The sequence below is a fragment of the Osmerus mordax genome, chromosome 1 (assembly GCF_038355195.1).
Source record: "Osmerus mordax isolate fOsmMor3 chromosome 1, fOsmMor3.pri, whole genome shotgun sequence".
Classification (NCBI taxonomy): Eukaryota; Metazoa; Chordata; class Actinopteri; order Osmeriformes; family Osmeridae; genus Osmerus; species Osmerus mordax.
The window spans coordinates 10,692,819-10,719,918 of NC_090050.1; the positions used below are offsets into that span (position 1 = coordinate 10,692,819).

The 27,100-nt window shown below is 47.7% G+C and overlaps 1 protein-coding gene across 3 annotated transcripts; it reads right to left on the reverse strand.

Moving 5' to 3' along the window:
• Positions 1–701: 701 nt before the first annotated feature.
• Positions 702–27,100, reverse strand: LOC136941670 (potassium voltage-gated channel subfamily KQT member 2). Of its 3 annotated transcripts, XM_067234216.1 has the most exons (16): positions 26,808–27,100; positions 17,873–17,963; positions 17,560–17,686; positions 16,502–16,677; positions 14,271–14,396; positions 14,072–14,182; positions 13,843–13,938; positions 13,608–13,702; positions 12,284–12,391; positions 12,073–12,105; positions 11,243–11,529; positions 5,363–5,471; positions 5,034–5,165; positions 3,957–4,052; positions 1,834–1,954; positions 702–1,424 (listed from the first exon to the last, which is right to left on the reverse strand). In XM_067234216.1, the coding sequence occupies exons 1-16, from the start codon at positions 27,098–27,100 to the stop codon at positions 702–704; spliced, it is 2,724 nt and encodes a 907-aa protein (XP_067090317.1). The 3 variants fall into 3 exon arrangements, with proteins under 3 accessions (XP_067090317.1, XP_067090332.1, XP_067090326.1); XM_067234231.1 differs by lacking the exon at positions 3,957–4,052 and having other exon boundaries at positions 12,284–12,352; XM_067234225.1 differs by lacking the exon at positions 3,957–4,052.

Genomic DNA, 27,100 nt, shown 5'->3' on the forward strand with positions numbered 1-27,100 from the left:
GGGTCAAAAATCTCATTACTGTGAACACTGTACTTACACATTTCAGAACACAGAAACAAACATCAGATTATCAAAATAATTTGTCTGGTCAAGAAGAAGCATTTTCAATGTTGTCCATTGCAAGGTTACTGGAAAAACCACAAAACAAAGTTACTTTTGGTTAGTTGGAATGATATTCTTTTTGAATATTCAATACCTAAACAATCAAACACCAAACCGAATGTGACTGAAGACAAATATGAAGAATGTCATATTTGTCATATATATGTGCTGTATGTGTAGCTAAGCAGTATGTGAAACTGTCCATTTACTTAGTTACACTATGATTTTAGGATTCAACTATGATTGTATTGTGAGTCTGCATGAGAAATCCCTGGCAAGCACTGTCTCCATGAGCAAGTGTGCGAGTACTTGGGAACAAACATATGTGCTTAATGTTCATAGCGATGGAAACAGTCTCTCTCGAGACTTTTTTTCCAGTTTTACTCCATTCAGTAAAAACAGACAGTGGTGGGACATCTTGTTTATCTACCCTCTCCTCTGCAGTCGTATTGGAGGAGCAGGGTGGGTTGACACTCCTCTCAGGCTGCAGGCTCGCCCAGCATGTGCACCTCACCTCCCCTCCCCTCATAGTCCTCACCTCTATAACAGAGTAAACCCTCGATTCGGAGAATCCTCGCCCCCCAGTTTGCCGGGGACACTCACTTGGGACCTGACCAGCCCCTGTCTCCGTAGGCCCCCTCCCCGTTGGCAGAGTGGGGCGAGGCAGCGCAGAGCTCCGAGTCGGTGTCGGACTCGCCCTCGGCGATATAGGGACGCACCTTGGCGCAGCGGGCCACCGTCACGTTGCTGAAGTAGCCGTTGTTGAGGAAGTCCAGGTTGTCCTTGGACTGGGAGATGCTGAAGCCGCTGAAGGAGCGCTCCAGCTCCTCGTGGTCCACCGACGGGATGGAGATGGACGTGTCGCTGTCCTGCTTCCCCTCCTTGTCCCCCTCGCCGCCGCCGCCGCCTCCGCTGTTACGACGGGCTCCGCGGTGGCCCCCGTTGTGGCCTCCTGAGGAGCGTTCGTGGGCGGGCGGCGGGGGGATGCGGACCAGGGAGGGGTCTCCCACGGGGGAGGGGGTGTTTCCTTGGCTACGCTGGTGCTGGTGCCAGGAGGTGGAGGGGGGGCAGTGAGCGTGGCCCCCCTCAGGGCCAGAGCAGGCCGGAGGGAGGTTGAAGATCTTCTGGCCAGTGGTGCTGCTGGAGCGGAGGATCTTGGTGATGGAGCCACTCTTCACTATGTGGTCCACAGGGCTGTGGTAGGGAGGGGCCGGGTCCGGTTCTTTAGACCCAAAGTAGGCGTCCGTTTCTGACTGGGGGATACCCATGCGCTGCACATAGATGTTCACCAAGAAGTCAAGTTTCCTCTCCATGGACATCACCTAGTGGGAGGAAAGGATGGGAATTAGGGGAGTTGAAACTCTTCAAACGACATGAATGTTCATTTGTCAATGTCCAGTTTCCAAAGTCTCAGGTGGCCTTGAGACACAGTTGAGTACTACCTCCAGAGGGCCACATTGAGCTAATGACTATCCAATTCAGCGGTTCTATGACTAAGACCACTGCCAGTGATGAAAAGCTTAAAATAAACTTCACTTAGAAAAGCAATTAAGACTTGAAAGAATGTACCTAGCCATTATGACCGGCAGTGACAATGACTTGTACAGTATGGTGCTCTTCATAAGAAATCTTCTGCAACATTTTCTCCCTCAATTTCACCCCCCTTTAGAGTTGTGAAATCCGGTAAAGCAGGAGGGATCTGACGTGGTACCTGTCAGCGGTCAACCGTACCTGTTTCTCCACTTTCCCCAGACGTCCCATCATGCTCGGGTCTTCCGGAAGCTCCTCCGTGGTTCCTTTGGGACGATCCTTATCGGTCATCGGTGTTCCTCGACCTACAATCTGGTCAACTCTAACGAGAGGAAAAACACAAACAGGACACTTGGAGAACAAAGACAAAGACAAAGTACAGTAATCCTCCATTTGAGAAATAAGAAGTATGTCCCATATTAACTAACAGACAGGGGTGTCAGTTGACTCTGTCTGTCATTTAAGAGTAAGGGGAGCGGACCCAGGACACGGGCCGCTGTGAGGGGTCCCCCCCCCAGAGGAGCTGAGGACTGCCCCCGTAGAGAGGGGAGAGCCACAGACTCAGGTATGGCTCTCACCTGTCTAGCGCTGGTCATGGAGTGGAGTCATGCATCGGGTGACATCGAATTACAAATGAACAGAAACAGAGAAAGTGCTCCAGTCCTCTTCTCTCCTCCACACAGCGTGAACAGCGTCAACTCCCCAAACATGCCTCGGTTCACGTCCCTACGAACCCGCTAGCAACCATGTTAGCATGCAATCTTTATAACATTCTGTCGATTTAATCATCTGAGTCGGTTAGGTTATCAGCTAACAGATTCAAAATTCACTCCAGGGGAGTTCATAACGTAATGTTTAAGGTGCAATCGGTAAATAAAAGAAGAAAAAAAAAAAATATTTCCACGATCAACATGTTGTGTAGCTAATAAGGCCCTCTGAGAGTTGTTTAGCAACATCTACTGGAGCTGTGTTAGTGGAATGTCAATTTCTCATTTTGGAGCAGCCAGCTACTTTCCAGTCAATTATGCTCCGAAAATCCTGTTCCAGCCAATCGCCTTTAGAAAGGCGTTTTCCTCCTTGGTTTCTTTTGTCAATCAAACGTGAGCTGGAAGAAAGCATGGAAGATCAGGCAAGAATTTGGGGTTCTGTGTCTCATAAAATCGATTTTTAAATGTTACCTTTTGCAGATGTAACAACTACTCTAAACCAATCCAATCCTGTGAGAATGGGTTGGCCAGTGCAAACCCTGTGGAGAGTTGCAAGGACTAGGAGTTTGCTGTAAACTGAAAAGATAGCACGTACCATATCCAAACAATAACTGTTTAATGAACCACCCCTTTAAACATGGGGTGAGAATAACTTCATGACTCAAGCCTGCCTCAACCTGACATGATACATTGCATTCAGGATATTATGTTTATAAAATGTTTAAAACGAGGCAAGTTCTCCTGTGTTGATGTCAAGAGGCGTGAAGGTGGCTATAGGCTGTAATCACATTGGGTATTTTATTAAGCACCTTGAACATCAGTATCTAATCCAAAATATTCATTCAACACTGAATCAAGGGTTTCGGGTATTAGAGGAGACACCGTTCTGAATAACTCAAAGGCAGCCCAATATTCTTCAACAGAAAACTCAAATTAATCTAAGTAGACCATGCAAGTCATGGTCAAGCAAAGCATGCGTATCAAAAAGGTTAGCAAAAATATTTGTAAGCAATTTAAACACTATGAAATAGATTTTTGTGGCTGTTGGCATGCTTTGCTAAGCGTCATGCTAATAAATAGGCATACAATAGTATGCAGCCTCTCTGATTGGTTCATAGGCCTCTCAACAGCAATGGACATTAGCTGACTTCTAGTATCTTCTGGTAAGTTCTTCATTGTCAATGCTTTGCAGACATTTCAGCTCAACCATTTTTAGTTCGGCTACTTGACTCTCTACTTGACACGCCACCCAACTCTAGAATGTTGTTGCTGCATATTCTTTCACTGAACAGATTTTTTAAAACCCTTTCTGCAGTGGCTGTCTGTAGCAACTAGCAAGTATGAAGGTAGGGAAAACTCAAACTGGAAGGGGGTGGAACTTCCTCACCGGACAGTCTACAGGACTAGTGGGCCTGAACTTCTGCTTGGCTGCTGAATAAACTCTGCCGGCTGCGGGTCCACTTCCACCACCTCACCCTGTCTCAGAGCAGCAGCTAGGTCGTCTCAGTCCTTTACAGTAGGCCGAACCAAAAACAGGTCTGTTGCTGCTCGTCCACGGAGTCTAGAAGAACTGAGGGCAGTTGTTGGGGAGCTAGATGCAGTGAGTCGAGGCCGGGCCTAGGGGCAGGCCGCGGGAAGTCTTTGACAGTGGATAAGTACCTCTTATGGCGAGGCGTGGAGGGTGCAGTCGTCCCCCCCACAATCATATCTATCCTGGCAAAGTAGACAGAGGAGACACCAGCACAATGCATGATGACGCAACAGTGATCACTCTCACAAACATCACATGACACGAAACCAGGGCAACGGAACACAAGGTCAAATAAGTGAAAATATATTCCAAACTTTGTTTGTTTATCATTAACCATTTGATACGCATCAATGTTGTTTGTTGTTTCAAAAATTTGGAATATATTTGCATATATGTGGCATTATTTAAGGACTAACAACATATATTGTACTTATTCGAATATATAATTGCCCTATTAATGAGAGAGTCTGAGGGCGGACATGATGTTACCTTGTCTTCTCCAGAAGCTCTGATGACATTATTACTCTTCAGTGATGCATGTTAAATACCCTGAATTGAAGATCAATATGCCATCACAGATCCATAAGTCTTTATAGATCCATGTGTCAGTATAGATCCTCAAGTCAATATAGATCCATATATTCATTATAGATCCATATGTCATCATAGATTCATATATAATGTGTTGAAATGAGACCTACAGTACCCTGGGAAAACATGGACAGGATTTTCTCTCCATCCGTGGTAAGAAACAGTAGTTGCACAGGACAGATACCACCAAAGAAGTCACAGAGACTACAAAGCATTGTCAGATGCAGTCGAACATCTACAGTATGTAATGAGTGGAAGGTATCCAGTCATAGACGGCACAATAGGCTGTCATTGATTCCCTTGGGGGCACAAGGCCTCCTGTGGGGGGCCTCATTTGGAGTCTCTCTTTGGGGAAACACCACAGGTAAATGGGGTGAACACGTCACAACAGAACACCGTCACACAGGGAGACACCAGAGGGGCATGCAGCAGAAAGAACTTCGGCCTGTACGGCCTTCGTCTGCCCCCCCCCCCCCCCCCCCCCCGGCCGGGACCAAGGGGGAGCCACAGACACGAGGGGTTTGTGGAGGAAACAGAGGGAGGGAGAGGCAGGAGGGGAGAGTGTCTCTTGCCTGGATTGGAGGTTTTTAATGCGGGCCAGCATGTCCAAGTGTCCAGCGGAGTACTGCTCGATGACGTCCATGACGTCGTAGGGCCGCAGGCTCTCCTTGAACTTCCGCTTGGACACCATGAACCTCATGATGCTGAGGACAGAAACAGGACAGTGTTGACGTACGGTATCCACACCCATTCGACACCCTTTCCCCAGGAGAACAGCTATACATCTTTGTCAAATGGCCCAAACTGGGTGTGCACCATATACTAGGTGCAAGGGAGAGAGAGAGGAACACATCTTAGCATTAGCGTACGCCACACCTGACAGCCTCATCATTGGACTTACCACACAGCTCTGATGGTGGCCTTGAGTCCTGGGGTTATGTCCCCAGGGACAAACTCACAGTGGCAGCTCTTATTGTCGTCCACTATGTCTTCTCCTGGGAGGCTGGCGTCTAAAATACACAACAAGCACACCAGGGCTCCGACATTAGCACGCAGTGGAGCACAGTGGCCTGGGCTCTTCTGACTGCTAACCTTTCCGAATTGAACTCATTCAGGCCCCCGGATGTGTCTGCATGGAGCCAAGCCAAGGCGAGGCACAGCCATTAACTTGCACGGCCCAGGATCACAGTGTGGGATTGGATACTGGGACAGGTTCATGAGAGTGTTGGTGGATCTCATTGGCTGATGCAGGGTAGGAGAGAGAGGGAGGGAGGGAGGGAGGGGAGGTAGGCAAGGGAGAAAGAGGAAGGGAGAGACAGGAAGGTAGGATTGTGGCTATTTTAAGTGGCAGTACTGGAGTTTTGAGGTTCATCTCTGACCCCTGTGAGCAAAATGGTAAGAGGTTTTGCGTGGCCATGCCAGTGCTCTCATACCTACACTGTAAAAAAGAAGCTCTATATAAGTGTGACAGTGGGATAGGCAGTTATTACCTACAGCTAGGTGGCACATCAGCGAATGCATGACCTTCACTACAACAGAATGTATCTGCAATCAAGTGGCATGGAAGTCGTTTGGATTGACAATGAATTGTACGTCTACAGAAAGCCTGTATGACGTATATGGCCTTATGAGAGGAGAGGGACAAACGTTCAAATCTCCAAAATGACAACAAAAAAAAGAAACGAATAGGGGCTGTGTGGTTTGTTTCTTTGTGCGTTACGGAGATAAAGTGGTCCCATCGCAGCTGGACCGCAGTAGAGGCAGCCAGGGGGCTCGCCAGTTGGCTTTCGCAGTCCCACATTTCACTTCCAATTAGCATAATGGATTGCCTTTCTATTTTGGGCTACAAGGGTCAGATTCGCGAAGCATTTCGACTCGGGAGAAAGGGAGGCCGCACTCGAGAGTAGTAGGATAAACATTTAGCCTATCTGCCCCATCGTGGTGCTCGTTTGTATATTCTTTTCGAAAATACACGTTCGAGTCACCTTCTTGTGTTCTATGAATTCCTGAGGTGCATCCCTCGGTCATTTGAATCAGAAAGAAAGCTCAAGAGATACTGTGAAGGCGAAGAGAAAACACTGCAACTTGCCTTTGGAGGGTATCACTAATATTGGGCCACTTCCTGGTTTTCCTGGTCAACCTGGCCAAACTGGCATCGTGGCATGAGGTGGACAGAGGGCAGAAGCATTGTGCTCCATATGCCAGCAACCTACAGAGCTGTGAAACTTCCACCCTCCCCAAATGTCTATTTTCTGTTTAAAGATGAGCAGGAGCAGATTGTTTCCACTGCTCTGTAGTGCTGGGGCTTAAAGGGGCCCTGCGTGGACCTCATGGGTTCAGTCGTCTCCAGCTTTCTCTTGGAGCTCAAACGCTTTCCTTCATGCAGGTTAGAATGCAGGAGCGGCAGCCATTTTGATTTGGGTGCAAGGCCCTCCGGGCTGCTTACTGGAGCTTAGGTTTGGCTGGTCATGGAATGATTGAGTCCTCCAGCTACTGTGCTCATGGAATGGCTTCTAGAAGGGCCATGCACTCTACTGGCTCTCTCTGAACACTAGAGTTTCTGTTAGTCTACAGTAGGTGGCCATCCCAACAGCAGGCACGGGATGAGTCCTTACTGATTAAGCCGTCAATGGCTGCAAAGATGGCAAAGAGGAGGGGAGACATCAAATGAAGCGAGTTAAAATCATAACACAATGACAAAAACCTCATTAGGAAATCAAATACAACAGTAGCCTATGAGGTCATCCAATCACTGGAGGGTAGTGGTCATAATCAGTGTTACAGGCCTATCACACAGTACAGGTACTATACTCTCTGAAGAGACACCTCACTGTACAGTGTGAGCAAGGCTGAGCAGGCTTCTCTTGCAGCCCAGCTCATTTTGCGTATCCATGTTCAAGCATGTTACAATGCAAGTTAGTGAAACGACCTCATGTCGAGGCCAATGGCTAGGCTCTTCAGGACATTAAGGAGTAGGCTGGAAGAGGCTGGTGAGGGGAGTTATTATGGGTCCCGGTCTGCCAGGGTGATAGACTTCAACCTCCCACGGTGACAGCATGCTGATGCTGCAGCAGAACAGTGGGACAGTCCTGCAGCAGCTTTTATGGAAACGGTCATTCCAGCTCTCCTGCCCCCCCCCATGAGGAAGGGATCAAGGTTGTTTGGGTTTCATAGGCAAGTATATCAAATGTAAAAGAGATCAATCCAAATGTAAGAACAAGAGGCTTCTACTGTTTCCAGGACTTCAGAAGTAAACCACGCTCACCCAATCAACTGATAAGAACGACGAAATACATCTTAAAACAGAGTCAAAATAAGTCAAACATTTCTGTAAGTGCATTGTGATGATTCTCAGTATGTTTTACCAGCAGAAAACATACGTTATTTGGATTGTGAGACAAATGATCAATTTCTGGAATCCACCGTTGCTTTTGAAGGAGTGCTTCATCTTTGTTCAGCATCGCTAGGTTGATTCCATCCATCTGGTCCCATGAATCACTGTCATACAGTAGCATAGCCATTCATAGACTCACAGCAAAGATAAACTGATTTCATGTCTATGAAGAATGGGAGTGAGGGGCAAATTGATCACGGTAGCTCCACATCCAGCTCACATTCGACAATATCATTTCACATCAACCATAACAAGGCCCAGATCACAAAATGATGTAAGACGAGCTAAAACAAAGGCGCACACCTCCTCTCTGAACCATACCTTCTTCGTGGTCCAACGCTTTAGAGGATTAAACCGATGCTGTACACTCCGCTAACAGTCACGGCGCACACAGACTCAGTGTGCTGCATGCATGATGAGGGGCAGCAAGGTTACAGAGCAGTTTCAGTCATGGCTCCCCTGGTGGACCTGACCCAGGTGATGACAGGAGAACAAGGCCAGGGCAGCAGCATGAGGACACGTGCCAGCGCACTCAGAAGGACCCACCAGGACCAGGGCTGGTGCGGAGGGGAACAGGGTGTTAAAGGGTCGAGGGCTTAGGTTGGTGTAAGTGCAGTTCCGTGGCCATATACGAAGCCCTCTGTGACATTGCTCGTAAAAACAGCCGTGGAACTCAAATTTGATTGGATTTGGACGAAGCTGAGGCCTTAAATGCCCAACCCAGCAGAGAGAGAGGTGAGCTACACTGCTGGGGTTACCTAGACTTCGCTGCTCGCTCTCATACTGCATGATAGCCATTCACAGTCTGTCTGATAATGTATGTAGCTGCTCTGTGCTTTGCTCCATTCTTTTTCGCTTGAGTTGTCTTGGTTAATCTTCATGTAAACTGTCTGCTGCCGTAAATTTACATTTTACATTTAGTCATTTTTAGCAGACGCTCTTATCCAGAGCGACTTACAGTAAGAACTGGCAACCTTCAGATTACTAGCCCGCTTCCCTAACCGCTCAGCCACCTGACTCCCAGGGGGTGGGGGGTGGTCCCCCTGTAAATCTGCTTTGGATGCTGTCACACTACGTACAATACCAGTAAACAGAATAATGAGGCCCATACAGTGCATTTGTACGGAGAATAAAATCTCTAACCGTCTTTTTATAGTTTTGTGACAGGTCATTATCGTGACACACACCATGACAAATGATAGGTGTGCTAAGCATGTCCAACAGAGATCAAACAGTCCAAACCGTCTACTCGTCTATGGGAGGACAGCTAACCCTCCACTGTGCCTGTCGAACTGAGTAGATCCTAACTATTTGTCTGTATCTGGGCTATGTCTTCTGTAACCAGGAAACGTACTGTTCTGACCACACCCCACCCCTCAGCCCCCACCATCTTTGAGATACAGACCGGGGAAAGATACCAGGCCAGTGGTCTCTCCGGTCACCCACCGATATTAACTGATGGATTACCATCAGGGAGGGACCAAACACAGGAGTACTGCGGAGCTTGGGGCCCGTCCTAGAGGGCTGGAGGAGCCGTGGGAGACAGGACTGCTGCAGCCGAACAGAGGAGGACATGTGACTGTGAATGCAGGAGGATGAGCCCAGGGTATGGAGCTGTAAGATGTACAGCATGAGAGACGAGCGGAAGAGGATGGGACTAAAGGATAATCAATGCTCGGGAAGACAAGTGTCGTATGAAACGTCTTAAGTGAAACACTCACTCACCCTCTCTGCATGTATGGTTGCTTTTCTGCTAAGGCCACTAGCACCAATTGACAGTAGTAAAACAAAAAATAAGGTTTACACTGAGCTTTTGGTCCTTGTTAATACAAGAGGACACACTTGCGATACTAAGCATCGGAGTCTTTTTCATAAAGCAGTATGTCTGAAAAATACAGTTGAGGATATCAGGGAAAGGATGGTGCCATGTTCCTTGTGACATACTGAGAACTTACACTGATGTGTAAAAACACTTCCGCGTATTTCAGTCATGATATTCCAGAAATAGTACACCATGTTATTTTTGATCCACTCTGTTTCTCAGTATGTCACAAGGAACATGACACCATCCTTTCCCTGATATCCTCAACTGTATTTTTATATACTGTTTTATATACTAGTGGTATGAGTGGTATGAGGTATGAGTCCTTTTTTGGAAGAAAAAGGGAAATACTGAACTAGTATTTAAGAGCAACATCCAGGTGAAGCCAACATTGAAGGACTGGGCAGTAAAAGACCTCTTTGGAATGGGACAAAAAGAAACCGAAGCACAAACAAAAGACAATAAAGAATGGAGGTGACAGCATCCATGTACAGTGTGGTATCTGTACATTGGTCGTTTGGGATAAGTGGTTTGCTGTTGGGTGCGTGTACAAAGTGTGAAAGTGAAGCCCCTCCCCTGTTTGTCTGACCTGGTGAGCTCTTCTGTCTGAATTCTTCATCCTGCATCTCAATCAGCACTTTAGATCAGCGTCAAACAGAGAAACGGAAAGGACACCGTGAGCATTCAGTCCGAGTCGGTCACGTCAATCAAAGAAAACATTTCTCTGTGCCACAAATGTTTTTTGGTTTTGTTTACAACACCGGGCACATCAACGGCACAAAAGAGGAGACGCTAGGGAAAAACACACGTATTTCACATCTCAAGGCAGAGACAAGCTACCTCAGGTTATCTGTATTCAGTCAAATCAGTCTATTCTGGATGTTCAGATGTGCCTGCATATTAGATCAACTGTCATTCATTTTACAATATTCAAAATTAGACTATATTATTGTTGTACTGTGTCTTGTAAAATACAGGCCGTTTCTAAGTACTAACCATTGTAATATTGTTAGAACCATGCACTTCTATTTCTTGTTATCTTTTGGTCTCTGTGCACATTTTAACATCGCTTTGGATAAAAACGTCTGTTAAATGAAAAACTGTCAATGTAATTATATAACTTTCAGTTTGAGCTCAATCTGAGTCTTAGATTACATTAGCTTGTCAATGCCCCTTAATTCTGTTCAGAGTAAAGATAAACCACCCACAGCCAATACACCAGTCAAGACAAGGACAGAATGTCAAGCAAGCCGAGAGAGTACACAGCACTTTCACAGTAGCAGGAAAGGTAACAAGAAAAACATCACCGGACAGCAAAACATGTTCTCAACTCTGAAGGTTTCACAGAACGGGATACGGTATCACACCACATGACCATCTCATGTTGATAGGTAGGACTGCACGACAACACTGGCTAGACACGGCAGACTGTACAGAAACATCTAGAGAAATTTCATAGCTAACAGAAGTACCACAAGTACCCACGTGGATTCGCTTGTAACAGACAAGGACCACAGGTTTGAGAGCCATCTGAAGAGGTGCTGATCCAGCAAGGCGAGTCCTACCTTCAGAGTTCTGCCGTGAGGCGGCCCCCTTGATGCGGAAGGCATGGCGAGCTCGGCTGCGTTCTCCAAAGCTCCAGCTCTTGTGCACCTTGCTAGGGCTGTCCTCGATGCTATTGTCAGCGCTGGGGGAGCGCCGTATGGGCTGGCCCTGCCCACCCTGGCCCCCTGGCCCCGCTTGGCCTCCCTGTCCCGGCCCTCCCTGGCTGGGGCCCTGGGGGGAACCTTTCCCTTTGGTCACGGAGCTCCGGGGACTGGAGAACACGCGCTCCTTCAGGCTGACCTTCTGACTGCAGGGGGCAGAGGTCAGGGGTCAAGAGATGGAAGACACAAGACTGTACCGATGTTTACTGTACACTAGCTCAGTCTGTGGACACAAGTATACAGACAAATACAGAGAATTATATAGACATACCTGAGATTGCCAGGCTTGATCATTTATCCCCCTTTTTAAGTAACTGTTTGACTAACTTTGGTTCTTTGGGTTCACACCCAAAACTAAGGCTCTGCCTGTCTGTCCCTACTGATATGAACACGTGTGTTTACTTCCTAGTCTGCATCATACCCATGGAAGGAAGAAGTCAGAGGTCAACATTCTATAAAAAAACCTTTACGCCACGCCAGCAGATGGTTCGAGTCAGGAAGGGTAACATATGAGTGGAGGTCTCAGCCCTGTGCTCCTGTTTACGAAGCAGGAGGTCACCTTGGGCTGTGACGTCAACATGAACCAACACCAACAGTAAGCACGTTTAGCTCACAACATGGATACAACAAGACCACTTAGTGAGTTGGAGATGTTTGATGTAGTATTTAATGTATGTTCTACTACTGACCTTGGAGATGGCTCAGGTTGCTGGGCATCCTTCCTATATATATATATGGAACGCACACACCACACATTTATTATTGATAAGCATTCACACAGCGGTCAGTCTTTTATCACGGTTGGATTGACAAAATGGATTGGATGAGGACATCGTTTGTGTTATCGTCGACATAGCATGACAGGGCTCTAGATGAGCAGATTTGGCTCTTTACTCTGACCTGAATGACAGTCCTGACTTGCTCTTCAGATTTCGGAGGAGGTCCAGCTGGTTCAGGGGAGGGATGAGTCTGGTGGATGACAGCAGTTCAGACGGCGTTCGGTCATCTCTACATACTCAGGCTTTGTAACACAAACCGCATTTCAACGACTGTTAAGTTCAGTCTGATTACTTGGCAGACCTGAGTTGGCCGCTGTTTCAGACCACACTTCTCAAAGGAGCCTTCGGGTCCCTCTAAGGCGTGAGCTATCAAATGAAAAAGCTATTTAACTGCAGACGAGGTAAAAACACTTCCTCTATGTCTCTCTGGACTGCTGGCCGAGAGCCCACCCTGCGACACTTTAATTCTGGCCAGCTTGCATTTGTTCCCAACAACCATCTTACCTCATCAATCAATACTGATGGTTAAATCTGAGAAGACAGGTTATGGCAGCAGTCATGAAGACATCTGACATCACAAATCAAGATGAATAAGTACTAACCGGTAAAGCAATAGTTTTGGGAGGCCTGCAGTATGTACTTACTTATAGTACTTACTTATAGTAGTAGGCCATAGTACATGAGACACGCAATAGAACATGAATACATTCCTGAATGAAATTCGAAGGTTTACTCACTCATCTACTGAAGAAAGGTATTTGGTTGGATACGTTTATGTGTGTATGATATGTGTATGGGTGTGTGTGTGTGTGTGTGTGAGAGAGAGAGCATGTGTGAGTGAGTGTGCTTGTGTCGTACTCGCGGCACATTTTCCATCAGCGAGTTCAAAGCAGGAAAGGCCACACATCAATCAAACGTTATAGGTGAAGATCAAAAGGGGCTGTGCTGCCCGCTCGGAACGACTACAGAGAGACGAGGAGAGCCAGAGAGGCTCTCTGTGACTCGGTCAGATGGCTAACAGGACATCCAACAGCTGCTCTCACATCAGGCTTTCCTTCATCTCCAATTCATCCTTAATTGACTAGCCTGGATGTTGTTTAGCTCTACAGACGAACCAGCACCTACGGTTCTGTGCTGTGTTTTTAAATAAAACACAGGCCCTAGAGACACTGTCTTGTCCAGGAGGTGGCTACACCCAAGTTCCTCCAGGTCCCAGCCCGGGGAGCCGATGCCGATTGGACATCTTCATTAACCTTCAGATTATACCAAAAAAAAGACAGATCTAAAAGGTCGGCCGGGTGGGATCGATGGTGAGACGGCTGCGCCTGTCTCCACTGACACCCCCAACCCCCGCCCCCACCCCCCCCCCCCCCCCCCCACCCTCTCTCTCTTAGGCAAGAGGCAGTCGGTGTAAATCCAGCAGCTGATTTACGAGCGATCAATACCTGTACATCGGCACGGAGACCGTCCGCTCGTAATAGTCCCACGTGGACTGCAGGTCCGTGCGGCTCAGATTGGTGGCATAAAACCTCCACGCGGCCTGAGGGGGGGGCAGAGGCGTACGAGAGTGAGCGGGGCGTTCACTGTGCCGCAAGGGCTTTCCAGGACGACGCGGATTGGGCCTGTAAAAAGGCGTCGTCCTCCCTGCTCTGTGAGACGTGAGGCTGTGTGACGACTGACCTGGATGAGCCCTGCGGCGGGGTTGCGTCTCTTCTCAAAGTGCTTCTGTCTGTGTTGCTCCTGGACCTTCAGGGCAAACCCAGAGCCCAATATACCCTGAGAAACACACACAAGCACACACACCGTCAGACCCTGATAAGCCTCTGAACACACGTACTTCTCATGAATTCCCTCAGAATTTCCCCTCGGAGGACCCGGGGAAGATTCCGGACTGATCGGATGAACTCACAGCCGGAAGAGCGAAGAAGGATACTCCTATCAGGGTGAACGTTGCGGCCAAGAGACGTCCGTTCCATGTGATTGGGAACTTGTCTCCGTAGCCGATCGTTGTCAAGGTGATCTGAGGGCAAAAACATTTGTTTTTAAAGTGTTATGTTCAAAAGAAGTGTGGGAAATGGAGACAGTAGGAGAGGCGGTGCGTGGCTCACCAGACCCCACCACAGGGCATCGGCGTAGGTCTCAAACTGCTCATTCTCCTCCTTCTCCGCCAGGTAAACCAGGAAGGAGGCCAGGATCAGGCACAGGAAGCCAATGTACCAGGCTGTGATCAGCTCCTGAACACAAACACAAAGCACACATTCTGTTGAAAGGGCCTGAAATGACTTAACGCAGGCAAATGAGTACACCGCACACACAACCAACCACCACCACTCCAAAACCGACACTTCACAAAGCCATAAATTAGTTTCACCCCGGGCCACCGAAAAGTGTCCCAAAATGAAACGGTTAAACATCCGACTGTGTGCACTAGAAGCACAGCTGTAACCTGAGCTCCTTAAAGCAGGCTGTGGCTGGTAATTGAAGAACAGTGTATAGTGCCTCACTGCAGAGTCTGACCTCCACTCTGACCTTGGCAGTCCCTGCCCCCCCTGGGGAAACTTCTCTGCTGCTCTGTACTGCAGTCTGCACGCCTGGTAGCCAGGCTGGGACTGATGGCTGCTGAGGACTGTCTCAGGTAGAGAGACACTTCTAGAAACTAGAGTTGGGTGTGTTTTAAAAACAGCTTAGTGCTTTCGTGGTTGGGGTGGTGGGTTCGCCTCCTTTAAATCAGTTCACGTCACAGTGTTACACTTGAGGAAGGAGGAGACTGAGGCTGAGAGAGAGAGAGAGAGAGAGAAAGAGAGAGAGAGAAAGAGGGAGCAAAAAAAGAGAGACAGAGAGAGAGAGAGATACAAACAGAGAGATGCTGATGTACCGTACAGAGAAAAAGATGAAGAGCTAGCGTGAGAAAGAGGGTTGTGGGGTGTGGTGGCGGCCCATCGGGGGACGGGGGGACGGGGGGGGGGACGGGGGGGTTGGAGTAGGGAGCGGAACATCTTCAAGGTCAGAGAGATGAAGGGGAAGGGAGCGTCTGGAACATGGACGGGGCCAGGTCAGGGAGACCTCAAGTGAGCAAGTGCAGTCGCAGATCCAGATCCCACACTCTGCGCTACGCTTCCCTCCTTCCCTCCCTCTCTCTCCATCCACTGCGGTCAGCGCTCACTTTGAAAACGCTTCTAATTTGGCTGTCCAGTTTTGGGGCCGGTCGGCTTCCTTTGAGGAAAGAGCTCATTGTTCCGGCACCTTTTCTTCTTCACCTTTTTCTGAAGAAGCTAAAAAAAGATGTCTGCGTCGACTCATCCACATTCATAGACGTTGACCATGCGAAACATATGCATGTCGCTAATTAAGTCGCACTGTAGATGTAGACGGACTACCTTGAAGTGCCGACACATCGGTTTCTGTGTTCCCTCGGTAGCAAGCTGAGGTAGAGAACATACTGTCATAGTGCACCACGCTGTACACAGAACACCTTAATATGATACCGGTGTGAAATGCTCTGTTCTATCTCCAGGCCCTGCCCTGTCCAGCTGCACTCTGTACCAGCTGCACTCTGTACCAGCTGCACTCTGTACCAGCGCTAAATCCAATGTGAGGAGACAGACCAGGGCTGCTCTGTGCTGTGTCACAAACGGATCCATTTGAACTTGACATTTCACCAGAAGATCTTGTAGGCTAGGAGACACAGACCGCCCCCACCTCTCGCACGCTCGAAACCAGAGTTCCTGGAACTCGCTCCTTGCTCACTTTCTCTCTTCTCTCTGAGATTGGCAATAATCTGATTTAATCGAATCTAATTTTGGAACGTTTGCCTTGTCATTGTTTTAATGCCTTTGCAATGTTATTAAATATCATTTTCATACTTTGAAGTTTACATTCTTGCTCTAATTTAAAATAAAATAACTGCTACTCCGCCCTATCCGGTTCATATTAATACACAGCCAAAAGAGTCAGTACATGCATTTTAAGGCATTAATCTGTCCAGTTAGCAGCTAAACTGAGTGTGGGATGGCAGGGAGGGGCATTGTCATGTCACGAGGGACAATCAATGCACACAATCAATATACTTGACATGGGGTATCAGTTCACTTGACTAAAAGCTTGAGTCCAGATGTCTCACTGCTGTGGGAACTTTCTGCAATGCAGAGAGTTTCAGGTGACAAAGTATTGGCTTTAGGTCAATGGATTGGATCTTTCTCAGTCACTCACTCACTCTTGCTCATACACACACTCACACACGCGCACGCAGACACGTGCGTGTGCGCACACACACACACACCCACACACACACAGAGAGTGTGTGTGTGTGTGTCATCTAGCCAACCGGCTGATGAATGACCTTGCTGTGGGCGTACACGACGGAGCCCAGCAGCTTCCAGGTGCCTCCGCGGCGGTCCATGCGGATCATGCGCAGGATCTGCAGGAACCTCAGACTCCTGATGGCCGACGTGGCGAACACGTTCCCCTGGGTTCCAGCCGCCAGCACCGAGATGGACGCGATCAGCACCATGACGTCTGGCAGGGAGACAGGGGGGGGGGGGGGGGGGGGTGAGGGGAAACTTTGGAGGACTTCCTTAAACACAGTAACGCTGCCCTGCATGAGGATGCAGTGTTAGCATCTGGGTGGACTGGATATGCTGCATCTGTATATTTATTTTGTGAACGTAACTCAGAACGACATGAGTGGGAGGCCGGGACACACTACAAGTCCCAGGGTTCATTATACATTTATCTCTGTGTTCCTCTATGTGAGCCAGATTCAACACGCATCTAGACCCCAGGCACAGCTGGCACCTGTTTAGTCCCAAGAGGAGGAACAAGCCGGCACAGCAAGAACAGAGGAGGTGACATTAAGGTTAAGAGGGTTTTTTAAAAACCTTTATAGTCAGGCAGTTCTAACAGGTCTCGAATTCCTTCACACCTGGTGTTATTTCAGCGTGGGTTTCACCTGGCTCAAAGAGCTGCTGCAGGGCAGATTCTAAAGTATGTGAGTTCAGTTTCATCATCTATCATCACGGGGCTTCCACCTGGGTGATGCATTTCGACCACATCGAGCCAAAACGCTCCCTACAAATCAGGTTTTCGGCAGAGGGAGAGAAGCTTGGAGAAGATGATGATGTCTAAGTTCAAAAGAGGGATCTATTTGTTTGCAATGAGTGACCAGGCAAGAGGCATGCTGGGATGTGACTGGAGGACACTCTATCTCCCTGATCCCCCAGAGGAGTGTGGCAGGCTCCCCCCAAGGTCCCCTCTGGCAGGGGAGGTTCCTTCTCCTCCACAGCCTCCTCATCTGCTTGGGCCCTTGATTCTATTCTGACAGATGCGCTCGACGCGGCCATGCAGCTGACATCTGAGTGATGGATGGATGGAAGTAACACACTGCCGGAACCGACTCACCGATCACGCAGAACGGTTTGCGGGCGAACTTCAGACGCCCTCGCCATCCTCTGTACCTGCAGCAACATCCTGCGGCCCAGATCCTGACGATGTACTCCACGCCAAACACGACGATGGTCACGATTTCCTGTTCCCAAAAAAACAAAGCTTCCTGTTACATCAATGCCATGGTGTTCTTTAACGTCAAGAATCCACATGCATTACAAATACACAACGCACGAAAACGTTTTCACGAGAACAGGTACACTCAAGTCAATGTGTCTTCAAATGTTCGTAGAACGGGGAGGGACTGAATGAAACGTTTCGTACATACCAGTATGTACAAGGCATCTTCCGAGCTCTTTTCATACTCCTTGATGGTGGAGAAGACAGAGAGAACGAGGCAGGAGAAGACGAGCAGAAATCTGTGTGGGGGGGGGGGGGGGAGGGGGATGACGACACACACACACAAGACAGGAAGGAGCGCTTATTAATGATGGATTGATGAATGTCAATGGAACCAACCAAGAGGCCAATCTAATCTAGAACAGAAAGGCGACAACAAACAGAGCTTCGTCTCCTCGCGGAGCGGATAGTGCCGCCACGCCGCAGGCTAGTCCTCCAGCCTTGAAAGGAACTTCACACGGCTAGGTGTGTGCTGGGATTTTGCTGTTCCTTCACAAATGGAATTGATTCGCGGAGAATTGCTGTGCTGGTCTGGGGAATCCACAGGGGCCTCTGCAGAAGAGAGAGCTCCCCCAGCAGTAGGTTAGGGTTCCTGGGCTGGGCTGGCGTGGCGTGATAGTGGTGATGAGGGGCTCAGCCACATAGACCAGCCCAGGGAGAGAAATGTTTTATTCTATGAGGGAAGCCTAGTTCAGGGCATGGCTGTTGGACATTTCTCTGACAATGGCACTCAATATAAATGCTGCACGGATACACGTCCACTCATTCCCGGACGGTGAATGATTCTGGGCGGACGCCGCCCTCCATCATCCCCATCTCCCCTTCATTGTCTGCATGTTGCTATCCATCAGGAGGATTTTAATTCTATTTTCTCCCTGCTTCATATTGTATGCATGTTGCTCACTAATGCTTAGAGGCAGTGAGTGCTTCCCCGAGCTGCTACACTCCACCAAAGTCGAACCTATTTCCATGTCTATGGCATCAATAAATGGTCCGTCAATGTATGAGTATCTTGATTGAACTTTGGTTCCACAGGAGGATACGGAGGGGAAGGTGGAACGGTGGTATGGAAATATATGGAAATGTACTGTTTAAGTGTGCATGTATTGTTCGGTAGCATATTAAGGCCAGATTTAATATATATAATATTATACATGCTATAAATTGACAGCTAAGATAGTTAGTGAGAGCACACAGAAACACAAGATTAAAATCCCTTCAGTCAAAGCACTCATGTGATTTAATTCAACCATTTATTGATAACCATAAACATGGGAATGATTTTAGCGGAATGGATGTATCTGGGGGAAGCACTCCCTGCCTCTATCACTAGCAAACAACATACATAGAATATGAGCCAGGGAGCAAATAGAGTCATAATCCCCACGGATGGACAGTAACACACAGATGGAGGCCGGCAGCAGCACAATAACACACCAACCGGGAGTGAACGTAGAAGGATCCGTGCAGCATTATATTGCCGCCATTATCGTATGTGGCCCAATGGGCTTGAAGCAGGCTAACACAGGTGTAGTTGATGAGACGAATGACACGCGCTGCCCGAGTGCCATGTCTGAACTAGGCTTCGCTCATTGCCTTATTATGCTTATTTAAGCCATAAACAGAGGATGAAGGCCAAGGCATATCTCTGCCTGTACGGACAGTATGAGTAAGTAGGGCCTTTCTCGAGAGAGGGGACAAATTCACGGAATGAGAGCACGACCGACAATTAATCTCTGACCTCATCAGTGAGTGACGCACAGAACTCCAAATGAAGGCTCACGAGTACCTGCCAGACACCACGAAAAATCCGACGTCAGACTGGCCACATCGCGTCAATATGGGTCTAGACTCTGTTAGCTATCTTGGAGAGTTTCGAAATGACTTTATTATTCCAGTACTAGGGTAGCTCAGTACAGCCCATTATTTACAGGACAGCAGCCATCGAACAGTGTATTCCTGACACGAGATCTGTCACATCTAATTATAGCTCATAGATTGTGAACACAAAACCTGGGTCAATATGTCGACTTTAGGGCAATGTACACTAAACTGGGAGGAAGTGTCAGATCTGGTGTCCACCGACCTAATGTTTCCGCATATAAGGGAACTGGGGGTTCTGTCCTGATAAGCAGTGCTTCTCCAGACGGGTCTCTACACCCTACTCAACCTCCCCCCAGCCGGAAGCTCAGACGGATGCTGTCAGACCGCCTGGAAGACATACAGCCCACTCAGCAGCGGCGGAAACAACGGCAGAGGCACTTGGAGACACAGGGAGGTGGGATAACTGAAGAGGAACATTGTGAGGAAGAACGAGAGCGAGAGGGAGAGCGAGAGCGAGAGGGAAAGAGAGTGAGAGAGAGTGGGAGAGAGAGAACGTGAGAGAGCGTGAGAGAGGGAGAGAGATCGAGAGATCACTCTCTGCAATCCCCTGCAGTGCTCCAGTTAACGCAGCCTTGAGACCAGCAAACGATATTTCAACGGAAACAGATATAGCACATCGTGAACTCACACTCTCAGTGGGTGACCATCATGCATGTGAGTGTGTGTGTCTCCACGCTGTGCACATCCATGTGTATCCGAGGTGTTCACACACACTGCATGAACGCGGAACGCTTCCGTACAGTTATCTGCACACACAACCCCAGACACCCGTGTGTCCACTGGGATATCAGGGCTGGAACAGGCAACGCAGGCAATCAGTCACGGAAGCAGTGAGAGCCAACTGCGAGCTGATCTCTCCCCCTCCAGCAGGCCTTGGTCTCTCCCAGCTCTCACATGCAGACAGGTTCACAGAATAGCTCTCCAGCGGGGACTAGGAGCGCCGTGACAGGCGGTGTTGAGGTGGAAGGTGTGGGCTCCTGTCTTAGCGTGGCGGAGGCTTCCTCATAGCTCTGATCAAGCACTGGTAATTGTGGCCAGAGGTCCTAAATTCTGTCTGAAGTGTGTGCATGTCAAGCAGGAGGCAGGTTCGTAGCAGACAGCCGACTTTGAAGCCTACTCCGGCAAGTGCCCGATCGATGGGCTGAGTTCGGAGGAGGTGGGAGGTGGGAGAAGTGTCAGGGGCGGACATGCTGGTGCAGCCAGAGATGCAAAGTGTAAATGGACGACATACCGGTGAACCGTGTAAGCCAAAAGTCACTAAAGGATGTGGAACATGCTTGACAGCTACTAACACCTTTCCTCTTGCTCTGTTTTGGCTCAGCATCTGCTTTTGTGGGGGGGAGGGGGGGGGGGGGAGTTGTTCCTAATGATACGACATCTGTTTGGTACATTACATTCAGCCCCAGGCCAATTAAACTGTATTCAGATAATCAACCAAATCGAGTTTTCTACAGTTGATTATTCCTGTAATACTGGGCAGAATTAATTGTTTTGGGGAAAGGACTGACGAGCAGTCTTGAGTCATCTTCAGGGACCTAATGTGTGTGTGTGTATGGGAGTGTTTGGAGATTAATAATATATGTGCCGTGCTCTCTCCTTGACACCTCCACCCCTGACTATGTGAGAATACATCCATTACTGCACATGACAAGGTGTCCGTCGATAGAGCGGCCCCAGACAGGCCTGACTAACTGCTGGCCCTCACCTTCCTGCCTACATTATGGTAATATCAACACAAGCAGAGCGCCTACTCATCTGGAAGGCTTCAGCTCCCGACTCTGTACAGGGGCAACCCTGCACGACTCGCACGTCCGAATGAAAGAACGCGCTCGTGAAACCGACAAATCCAATCCTGAGACGTGTTTCCAAAGAACGGCCTTTCTTTTCTTCTTCTCGAAAAACAAACAGCCGTGGGTTGACGTCAGCATGCGTTGCGTCGGGGTGGAATGAGTAACGTGGCTGACGACAGCACTGAAACAACACAGAGGAAATAACAAGCCTGAAGTACTGTTAGTGAGTAACGTCGAAAATCCCTGGAGTTGGCCAGCCCAACTGGTCGTGACACCTTCTTCAGTGGGCCGTCTCCCACTACCCGTCATCCACAGCACGGAGACGCAGCTCAGATCAATGAGGTCAACGCAGGCTGAATAAACATCCCTGGATCCCCTTCTCTCATGGATCTGAGAGATCATTATTTCCCAAATGCATGGGGAGCACAGCATTATTGTAAAAAATCCCCCAAGTCCTCACTTGGCACATCCAGACTCAGACCCGGGCGGCTGGTTTGGGAGTGTTTGAGTGTTTGGGAGGGCTGAGTGTTTGGGAGGGCTGAGTGTTTGGGAGGGCTGAGTGTTTGGGAGGGCTGAGTGTTTGGGAGTGTTTGAGTGTTTGGGAGGGCTGAGTGTTTGGGAGGGCTGAGTGTTTGGGAGGGCTGAGTGTTTGGGAGGGCTGAGTGTTTGGGAGGGCTGAGTGTTTGGGAGTGTTTGAGTGTTTGGGAGGGCTGAGTGTTTGGGAGGGCTGAGTGTTTGGGAGTGTTTGAGTGTTTGGGAGGGCTGAGTGTTTGGGAGGGCTGAGTGTTTGGGAGGGCTGAGTGTTTGGGAGGGCTGAGTGTTTGGGAGTGTTTGAGTGTTTGGGAGGGCTGAGTGTTTGGGAGGGCTGAGTGTGGATGTCTGACTGAGTCCCTCCTGCTCTGGACCTGACAGTGGAAGTGTGGACGCTCGTCTACATGGGTCCAGTGCTGAGGAGGGGTGGCAGGGGAGTGTTTGGTATGTAAGACAGAGTGTTTGGTATGCTAGTGTGTTTGGTGTGTAAGACAGAGTGTTTGGTGTGTAAGACAGAGTGTTTGGTGTGTAAGACAGAGTGTTTGGTATGCTAGCGTGTTTGGTGTGTAAGACAGAGTGTTTGGTATGCTAGCATGTTTGGTACGCTAGCGTGTTTGGTATGTAAGACAGAGTGTTTGGTATGCTAGCGTGTGTGGTATGCTAGCGTGTTTGGTGTGTAAGACAGAGTGTTTGGTATGCTAGCGTGTTTGGTATGCTAGCGTGTTTGGTGTGTAATACAGAGTGTTTGGTATGTAAGACAGAGTGCTTGGTATGCTAGCGTGTTTGGTATGCTAGCGTGTTTGATATGTAAGACAGAGTGTTTGGTATGTTACAGTGTTCGGTATGTACCGGTACACACACATTTGTGAAGGTTAAAAACACACACATAAAAACATATATGCTAACACACCGTGAAAATGCTGCTTTCTAGCTTTAGTCAGCAAAGAGCTGTCAGTCCTTAATGATAGCTGGCAGTGAGTTCAGACTGTTTTGACCCACTTATCCTGATTTAAAAAAACACATCTGATCTAACTGGGGATCCAGACAAACTGGATGGTCCAATCTCTGAAGGAAACTGCAGAGCCAAACAAATATGCTACGGAAAACAGGTCAAGGCATACCCAGCACCCTCATCACTTTCTACAACTGTTTGAGCCATTCACAAGCTGAAAGCAACCACCGCTAGATTTCGCCGGCATGCATAACGCATAAAACAGTGAAAGGCTTATAATTAGGCAGGATATCTCAATATAAATATGTCCCAGAATACTTTCCAGAAGTATTTCGAGGATGGAATACAGCTGTGAGGGAGGCCTCAAATATTCAAAGGCTTTTTTTGTACATTCAGACAAAAACCTGGCAACTAAGTATAGGTTCTCCTGATTCTCATCCTTGGTCCTATCACAGGCCACACATACTGTAAAAGAGCCAATCAGACGTGGATGAATTTGCATAGTAAGGCTTTGGCATGTCCCACGCCCGCATCCAAACCAGCACAGGACACACATTTGGAAGGGAGAGGGTGGAATTGGACTGCAAACAATCCAACAGTAACAGTTGAAGTGGAATCAGGAGGAGAAGAGGGGGTCACCCCTTTTCCCTCCCTCCCTCCCTCCCTCCCTCCCTCCCTCCCTCCCTCCCTCCCTCCCTCCCTCCCTCCCTCCCTCCCTCCCTCCCTCCCTCCCTCCCTCCCTCCCTCCCTCCCTCCCTCCCTCCCTCCCTCCCTCCCTCCCTCCCTCCCTCCCTCCCTCCCTCCCCGGGTGAGCCTGACTGCTGCCTGCTAATTGTGCTGGCTCTGGTACAGTGAGTGGCCCTCCACTGGTACAATTGATGGCCAAAGCCGGGCAGAGTGACAGAGGTTCCGAGCAGAGGATATGAGGATGTCATTAAAGGCAGCATGGGCGTTCTGGTTTCACGCAACCAAGCCATAAAACCACACCAAATTACCCAGGCTTAGTCACAGTGTGCCAGAGTAGGAGGATATAATATTGCTGAGTGTGACCTGGATATAAAACAAGACAAATATTATGATTATGTAGAGATGGGTATGGCTCAGTACTCGAGAATATGACTACAGAACTAGAGGTTGCAGGTTCAAACCCACCCTGTTGCTTTGGATAAAATAGTTATCAATTAGCCCATTGTTATTTTTTATAGCATATATTAATGGTATACCTCAGCGTGTTAGGAATTGGCACACATTAAGAATTAATATTCGTATGACTGGGCCTTTTTAAGAGGTGCTACAGAGGTGTGCTACAAAAACATTGTTTGTGCACTGGCACAGTAAGAGTTGTAGTTGTTTAAAATGTTTTTTCTTTAAGGGTTTTCACAAAGCCTAGCTCACCACATGAAGTTGATGTTTTTGCCACGCACAGCCACGCGCCTGTTGTGTACCATACTACACACTCACAATCAAGGGAAGCTACAAAACGACAGACAACATGGCACCGTGGTCAAGTATGTTAGACAGGCATGAAATGAAATCTACCGCTTCCGTTTCTCTCTCTCTCTCTCTCTCTCTCTCTCTCTCTCTCTCTCTCTCTCTCTCTCTCTCTCTCTCTCTCTCTCTCTCTCTCTCTCTCTCTCTCTCTGTCTCCCTCCTCTGCTCAAGTTAGCAGTCAGAGCGGAGCAGAGAGGTCCAGCTGGGTGTCAGGCAGTTCGTATCCTGTGGCCAGTGAAAGTCAGTGTTTTTCAGACTCATTAGCCAATTGGCCCAGAGCCTTTGGCCATACAGATGATGGTGTCAACATCTGTACATGCAGCTGGTGCATACACTGCATACACATATACGGGTGTAGCACAGGCCTCAGAGGGTGAAAACGAGGAGATTGGATTAGTGAACACGACACACAAGATGTCTGTTAAGCAATCCATCTACTTACATCAGCTCAGCTGTGCATTTATGAAACAAATGCAACCTTTTGGTAACAATTTTAATGACCTCAACATTGTTGTTGCCATATTAGGTACAACTTTTCTTCTATGTACTTCACCTTGGATACAAGCATCTGCTAACTGAACACATGACATTATTATGTGTTGTAGAAACTCAGTAGAAACTCAGTTTGTCAGTCTTAGAGAACATCACAACCACTACCTTAGTGTACCCTATACACCCAGTACCCTACCAGCCAACCCGGTACCTTAAATGCTCAGCCTACCCAGTGCCTTAAACTAAAGTACCCAGTAACTACACCAAGGACAAAAAAAAACGAAAAGATAGTAATAAAACAAAACAATTAAAATAAAGATTGTCATACTGTCATGAATACACTATCTAGATGTTCTGTCCTTAGCCTACTTGATGTTATTTAATTGGAAATTAAAACCTCTAATGGGATTAACAATCTAAAAATAAAGCAGATTATAAACGTTCATAAAATTCAAATCCTGATGTCTTTCTCCCAGGATGTGACTGCCACACCTTCAGTATTCTTAACTAAACCATGACTGGCCAGTGAAATGCATTACAACATGTTTCCAAGCTCAATAAGACATCTTCATCTATTTTACTCCAGGGTTTTAATCTTGGTTCAAGATCTTGCCCGAGGCAAAAAGACCAACATCCACATAGATTTGTCAAGACTGCTTGGCATGATCATGTCTATGTAGAGGCATTTGTCACTGTATAGTTGAGATCCATGGTCAAGGAAGGCATGAGAGAGATGTCAGGTGGAGGTAAAGGTATTGGACCTGATTCTAATATTTCTTAGCCCACAACGGTATTTATAGAGAAAACAGGATGTGAGAGATGGGATGGAAGGAAAGGCAGAGTGTATAAATTATAGATTAGAGGAACATAAATAAAATGTGGGACTGCACTGCAAGGATATTTTTCTTTCCTCTAAGAAACCGCCTCCTTTTATTGGCTAGGCATATTAAAATGATCTTGATGGTTTTACATTAATTTCATTCATTCACCGCTATTATTTATTTTACAACGTGCCAGGTTGATCAAGACCATGCTGTTTTCCCGTCAGCACAATGCTGTTAGATCCAAACATAGTAGGCGCATTACTAACAGCAAAGGAGCTGTCCAGCTGTTTTTGTGCTGAAAAGAATGAACGCCTGGAAGCTTTGCAACAGTTCGCTCAATTAGCTATTTTGGAATCACATTACATCGACTGAGAGTAATAGTTATGGCTACAGGGGCAAACTGGCGCGACTGCGCCAAACTGGTAAATTAATAGAAAATACATAATTATGCATATTTCTCATTTATTGAACCTGTTCAGTTGCGTTTAATGACAACAACTAATTTGTAAATAACCTTAACACGAAACATTGGAACTTCCAATTCCGTGAAACAGCTATATGTATGATATATAGGCCAATTAATTAAATTAAATGTCAGACCATGTGACAAAAGAACAAGTGCTTCGACTTCAGTAGTTGGACAGATTTACTGAAATGTAGAAAATGATATGGCCCCTCAGCTTCAATGTTGCAATGTTTTGAAGAGCCTGTGGAGTTTTTCATCATATTTAACAGACGTTATAGACTACTTGCAATTATATTGTTAGTCTATAGTCTATAAGTTAGTATTAGTCTACTTATAAATTGTCAAATTGGTTTCCCCAGGAGTATTTCAACAAACAACACAAACGTTCAATACAATCACTTATGGGACTAACTAAAGGCAAATATCAATGTCATACTATGCTTGAGCTTATGTCTTTATGTCAAATCTCACACACATAACCCCCACTGTTAACAGTTAGAGTGCTACGTAATAAGTGTCGTTGGTAAAAAAAATAACTAAAGAACAATGATTGAGACGCCAAGAGACAATTGCTTGTTAATGTTTGAAGCAAACACCGCAAACCCCATCCAGTGGGCTATTATAAGTTATGCATCATCCTCAGAAATACTTACACATATGCGTGGTAAATAAATGCCCATCCTCTTGGTCTCTCCAAAACATTGTATAGAAAATTCTGCAGTCTTCTGTAGAAGGCATTTCTCTTTGGCGGTTTCTTGCCAGAGACGCTGGTCCTCTGTTTGCTGAGGATGCTGTCGCGCTTTGTTTCCTCAGCACCTGCTATGAGCAGCGCCCCATCTCTGTTCGAGTCCGTAGCCCCAGCCTCGAGCCCGACAAAGCCGACTTTCAGCTTCTTCTCCACAGATGGACCGGGGTAAACCCCGCCGTTGCGGGATTTCTGGACCAT

What these genes read in the sequence shown, in the direction of transcription:
- LOC136941670 (XM_067234216.1), bottom strand. Translation starts at nt 27,100, where the DNA reads ATGGTCCAGAAATCCCGCAACGGCGGGGTTTACCCCGGTCCATCTGTG. An exon ending in AAGATGCCTTGTACATACTG is followed by an intron (nt 17,687 to 17,872) that starts GTATGTACGAAA and finishes TTTTGGGAACAG; the next exon opens with GAAATCGTGACCATCGTCGT. An exon ending in AAGTCAGGACTGTCATTCAG is followed by an intron (nt 12,106 to 12,283) that starts GTCAGAGTAAAG and finishes ATATATATATAG; the next exon opens with GAAGGATGCCCAGCAACCTG.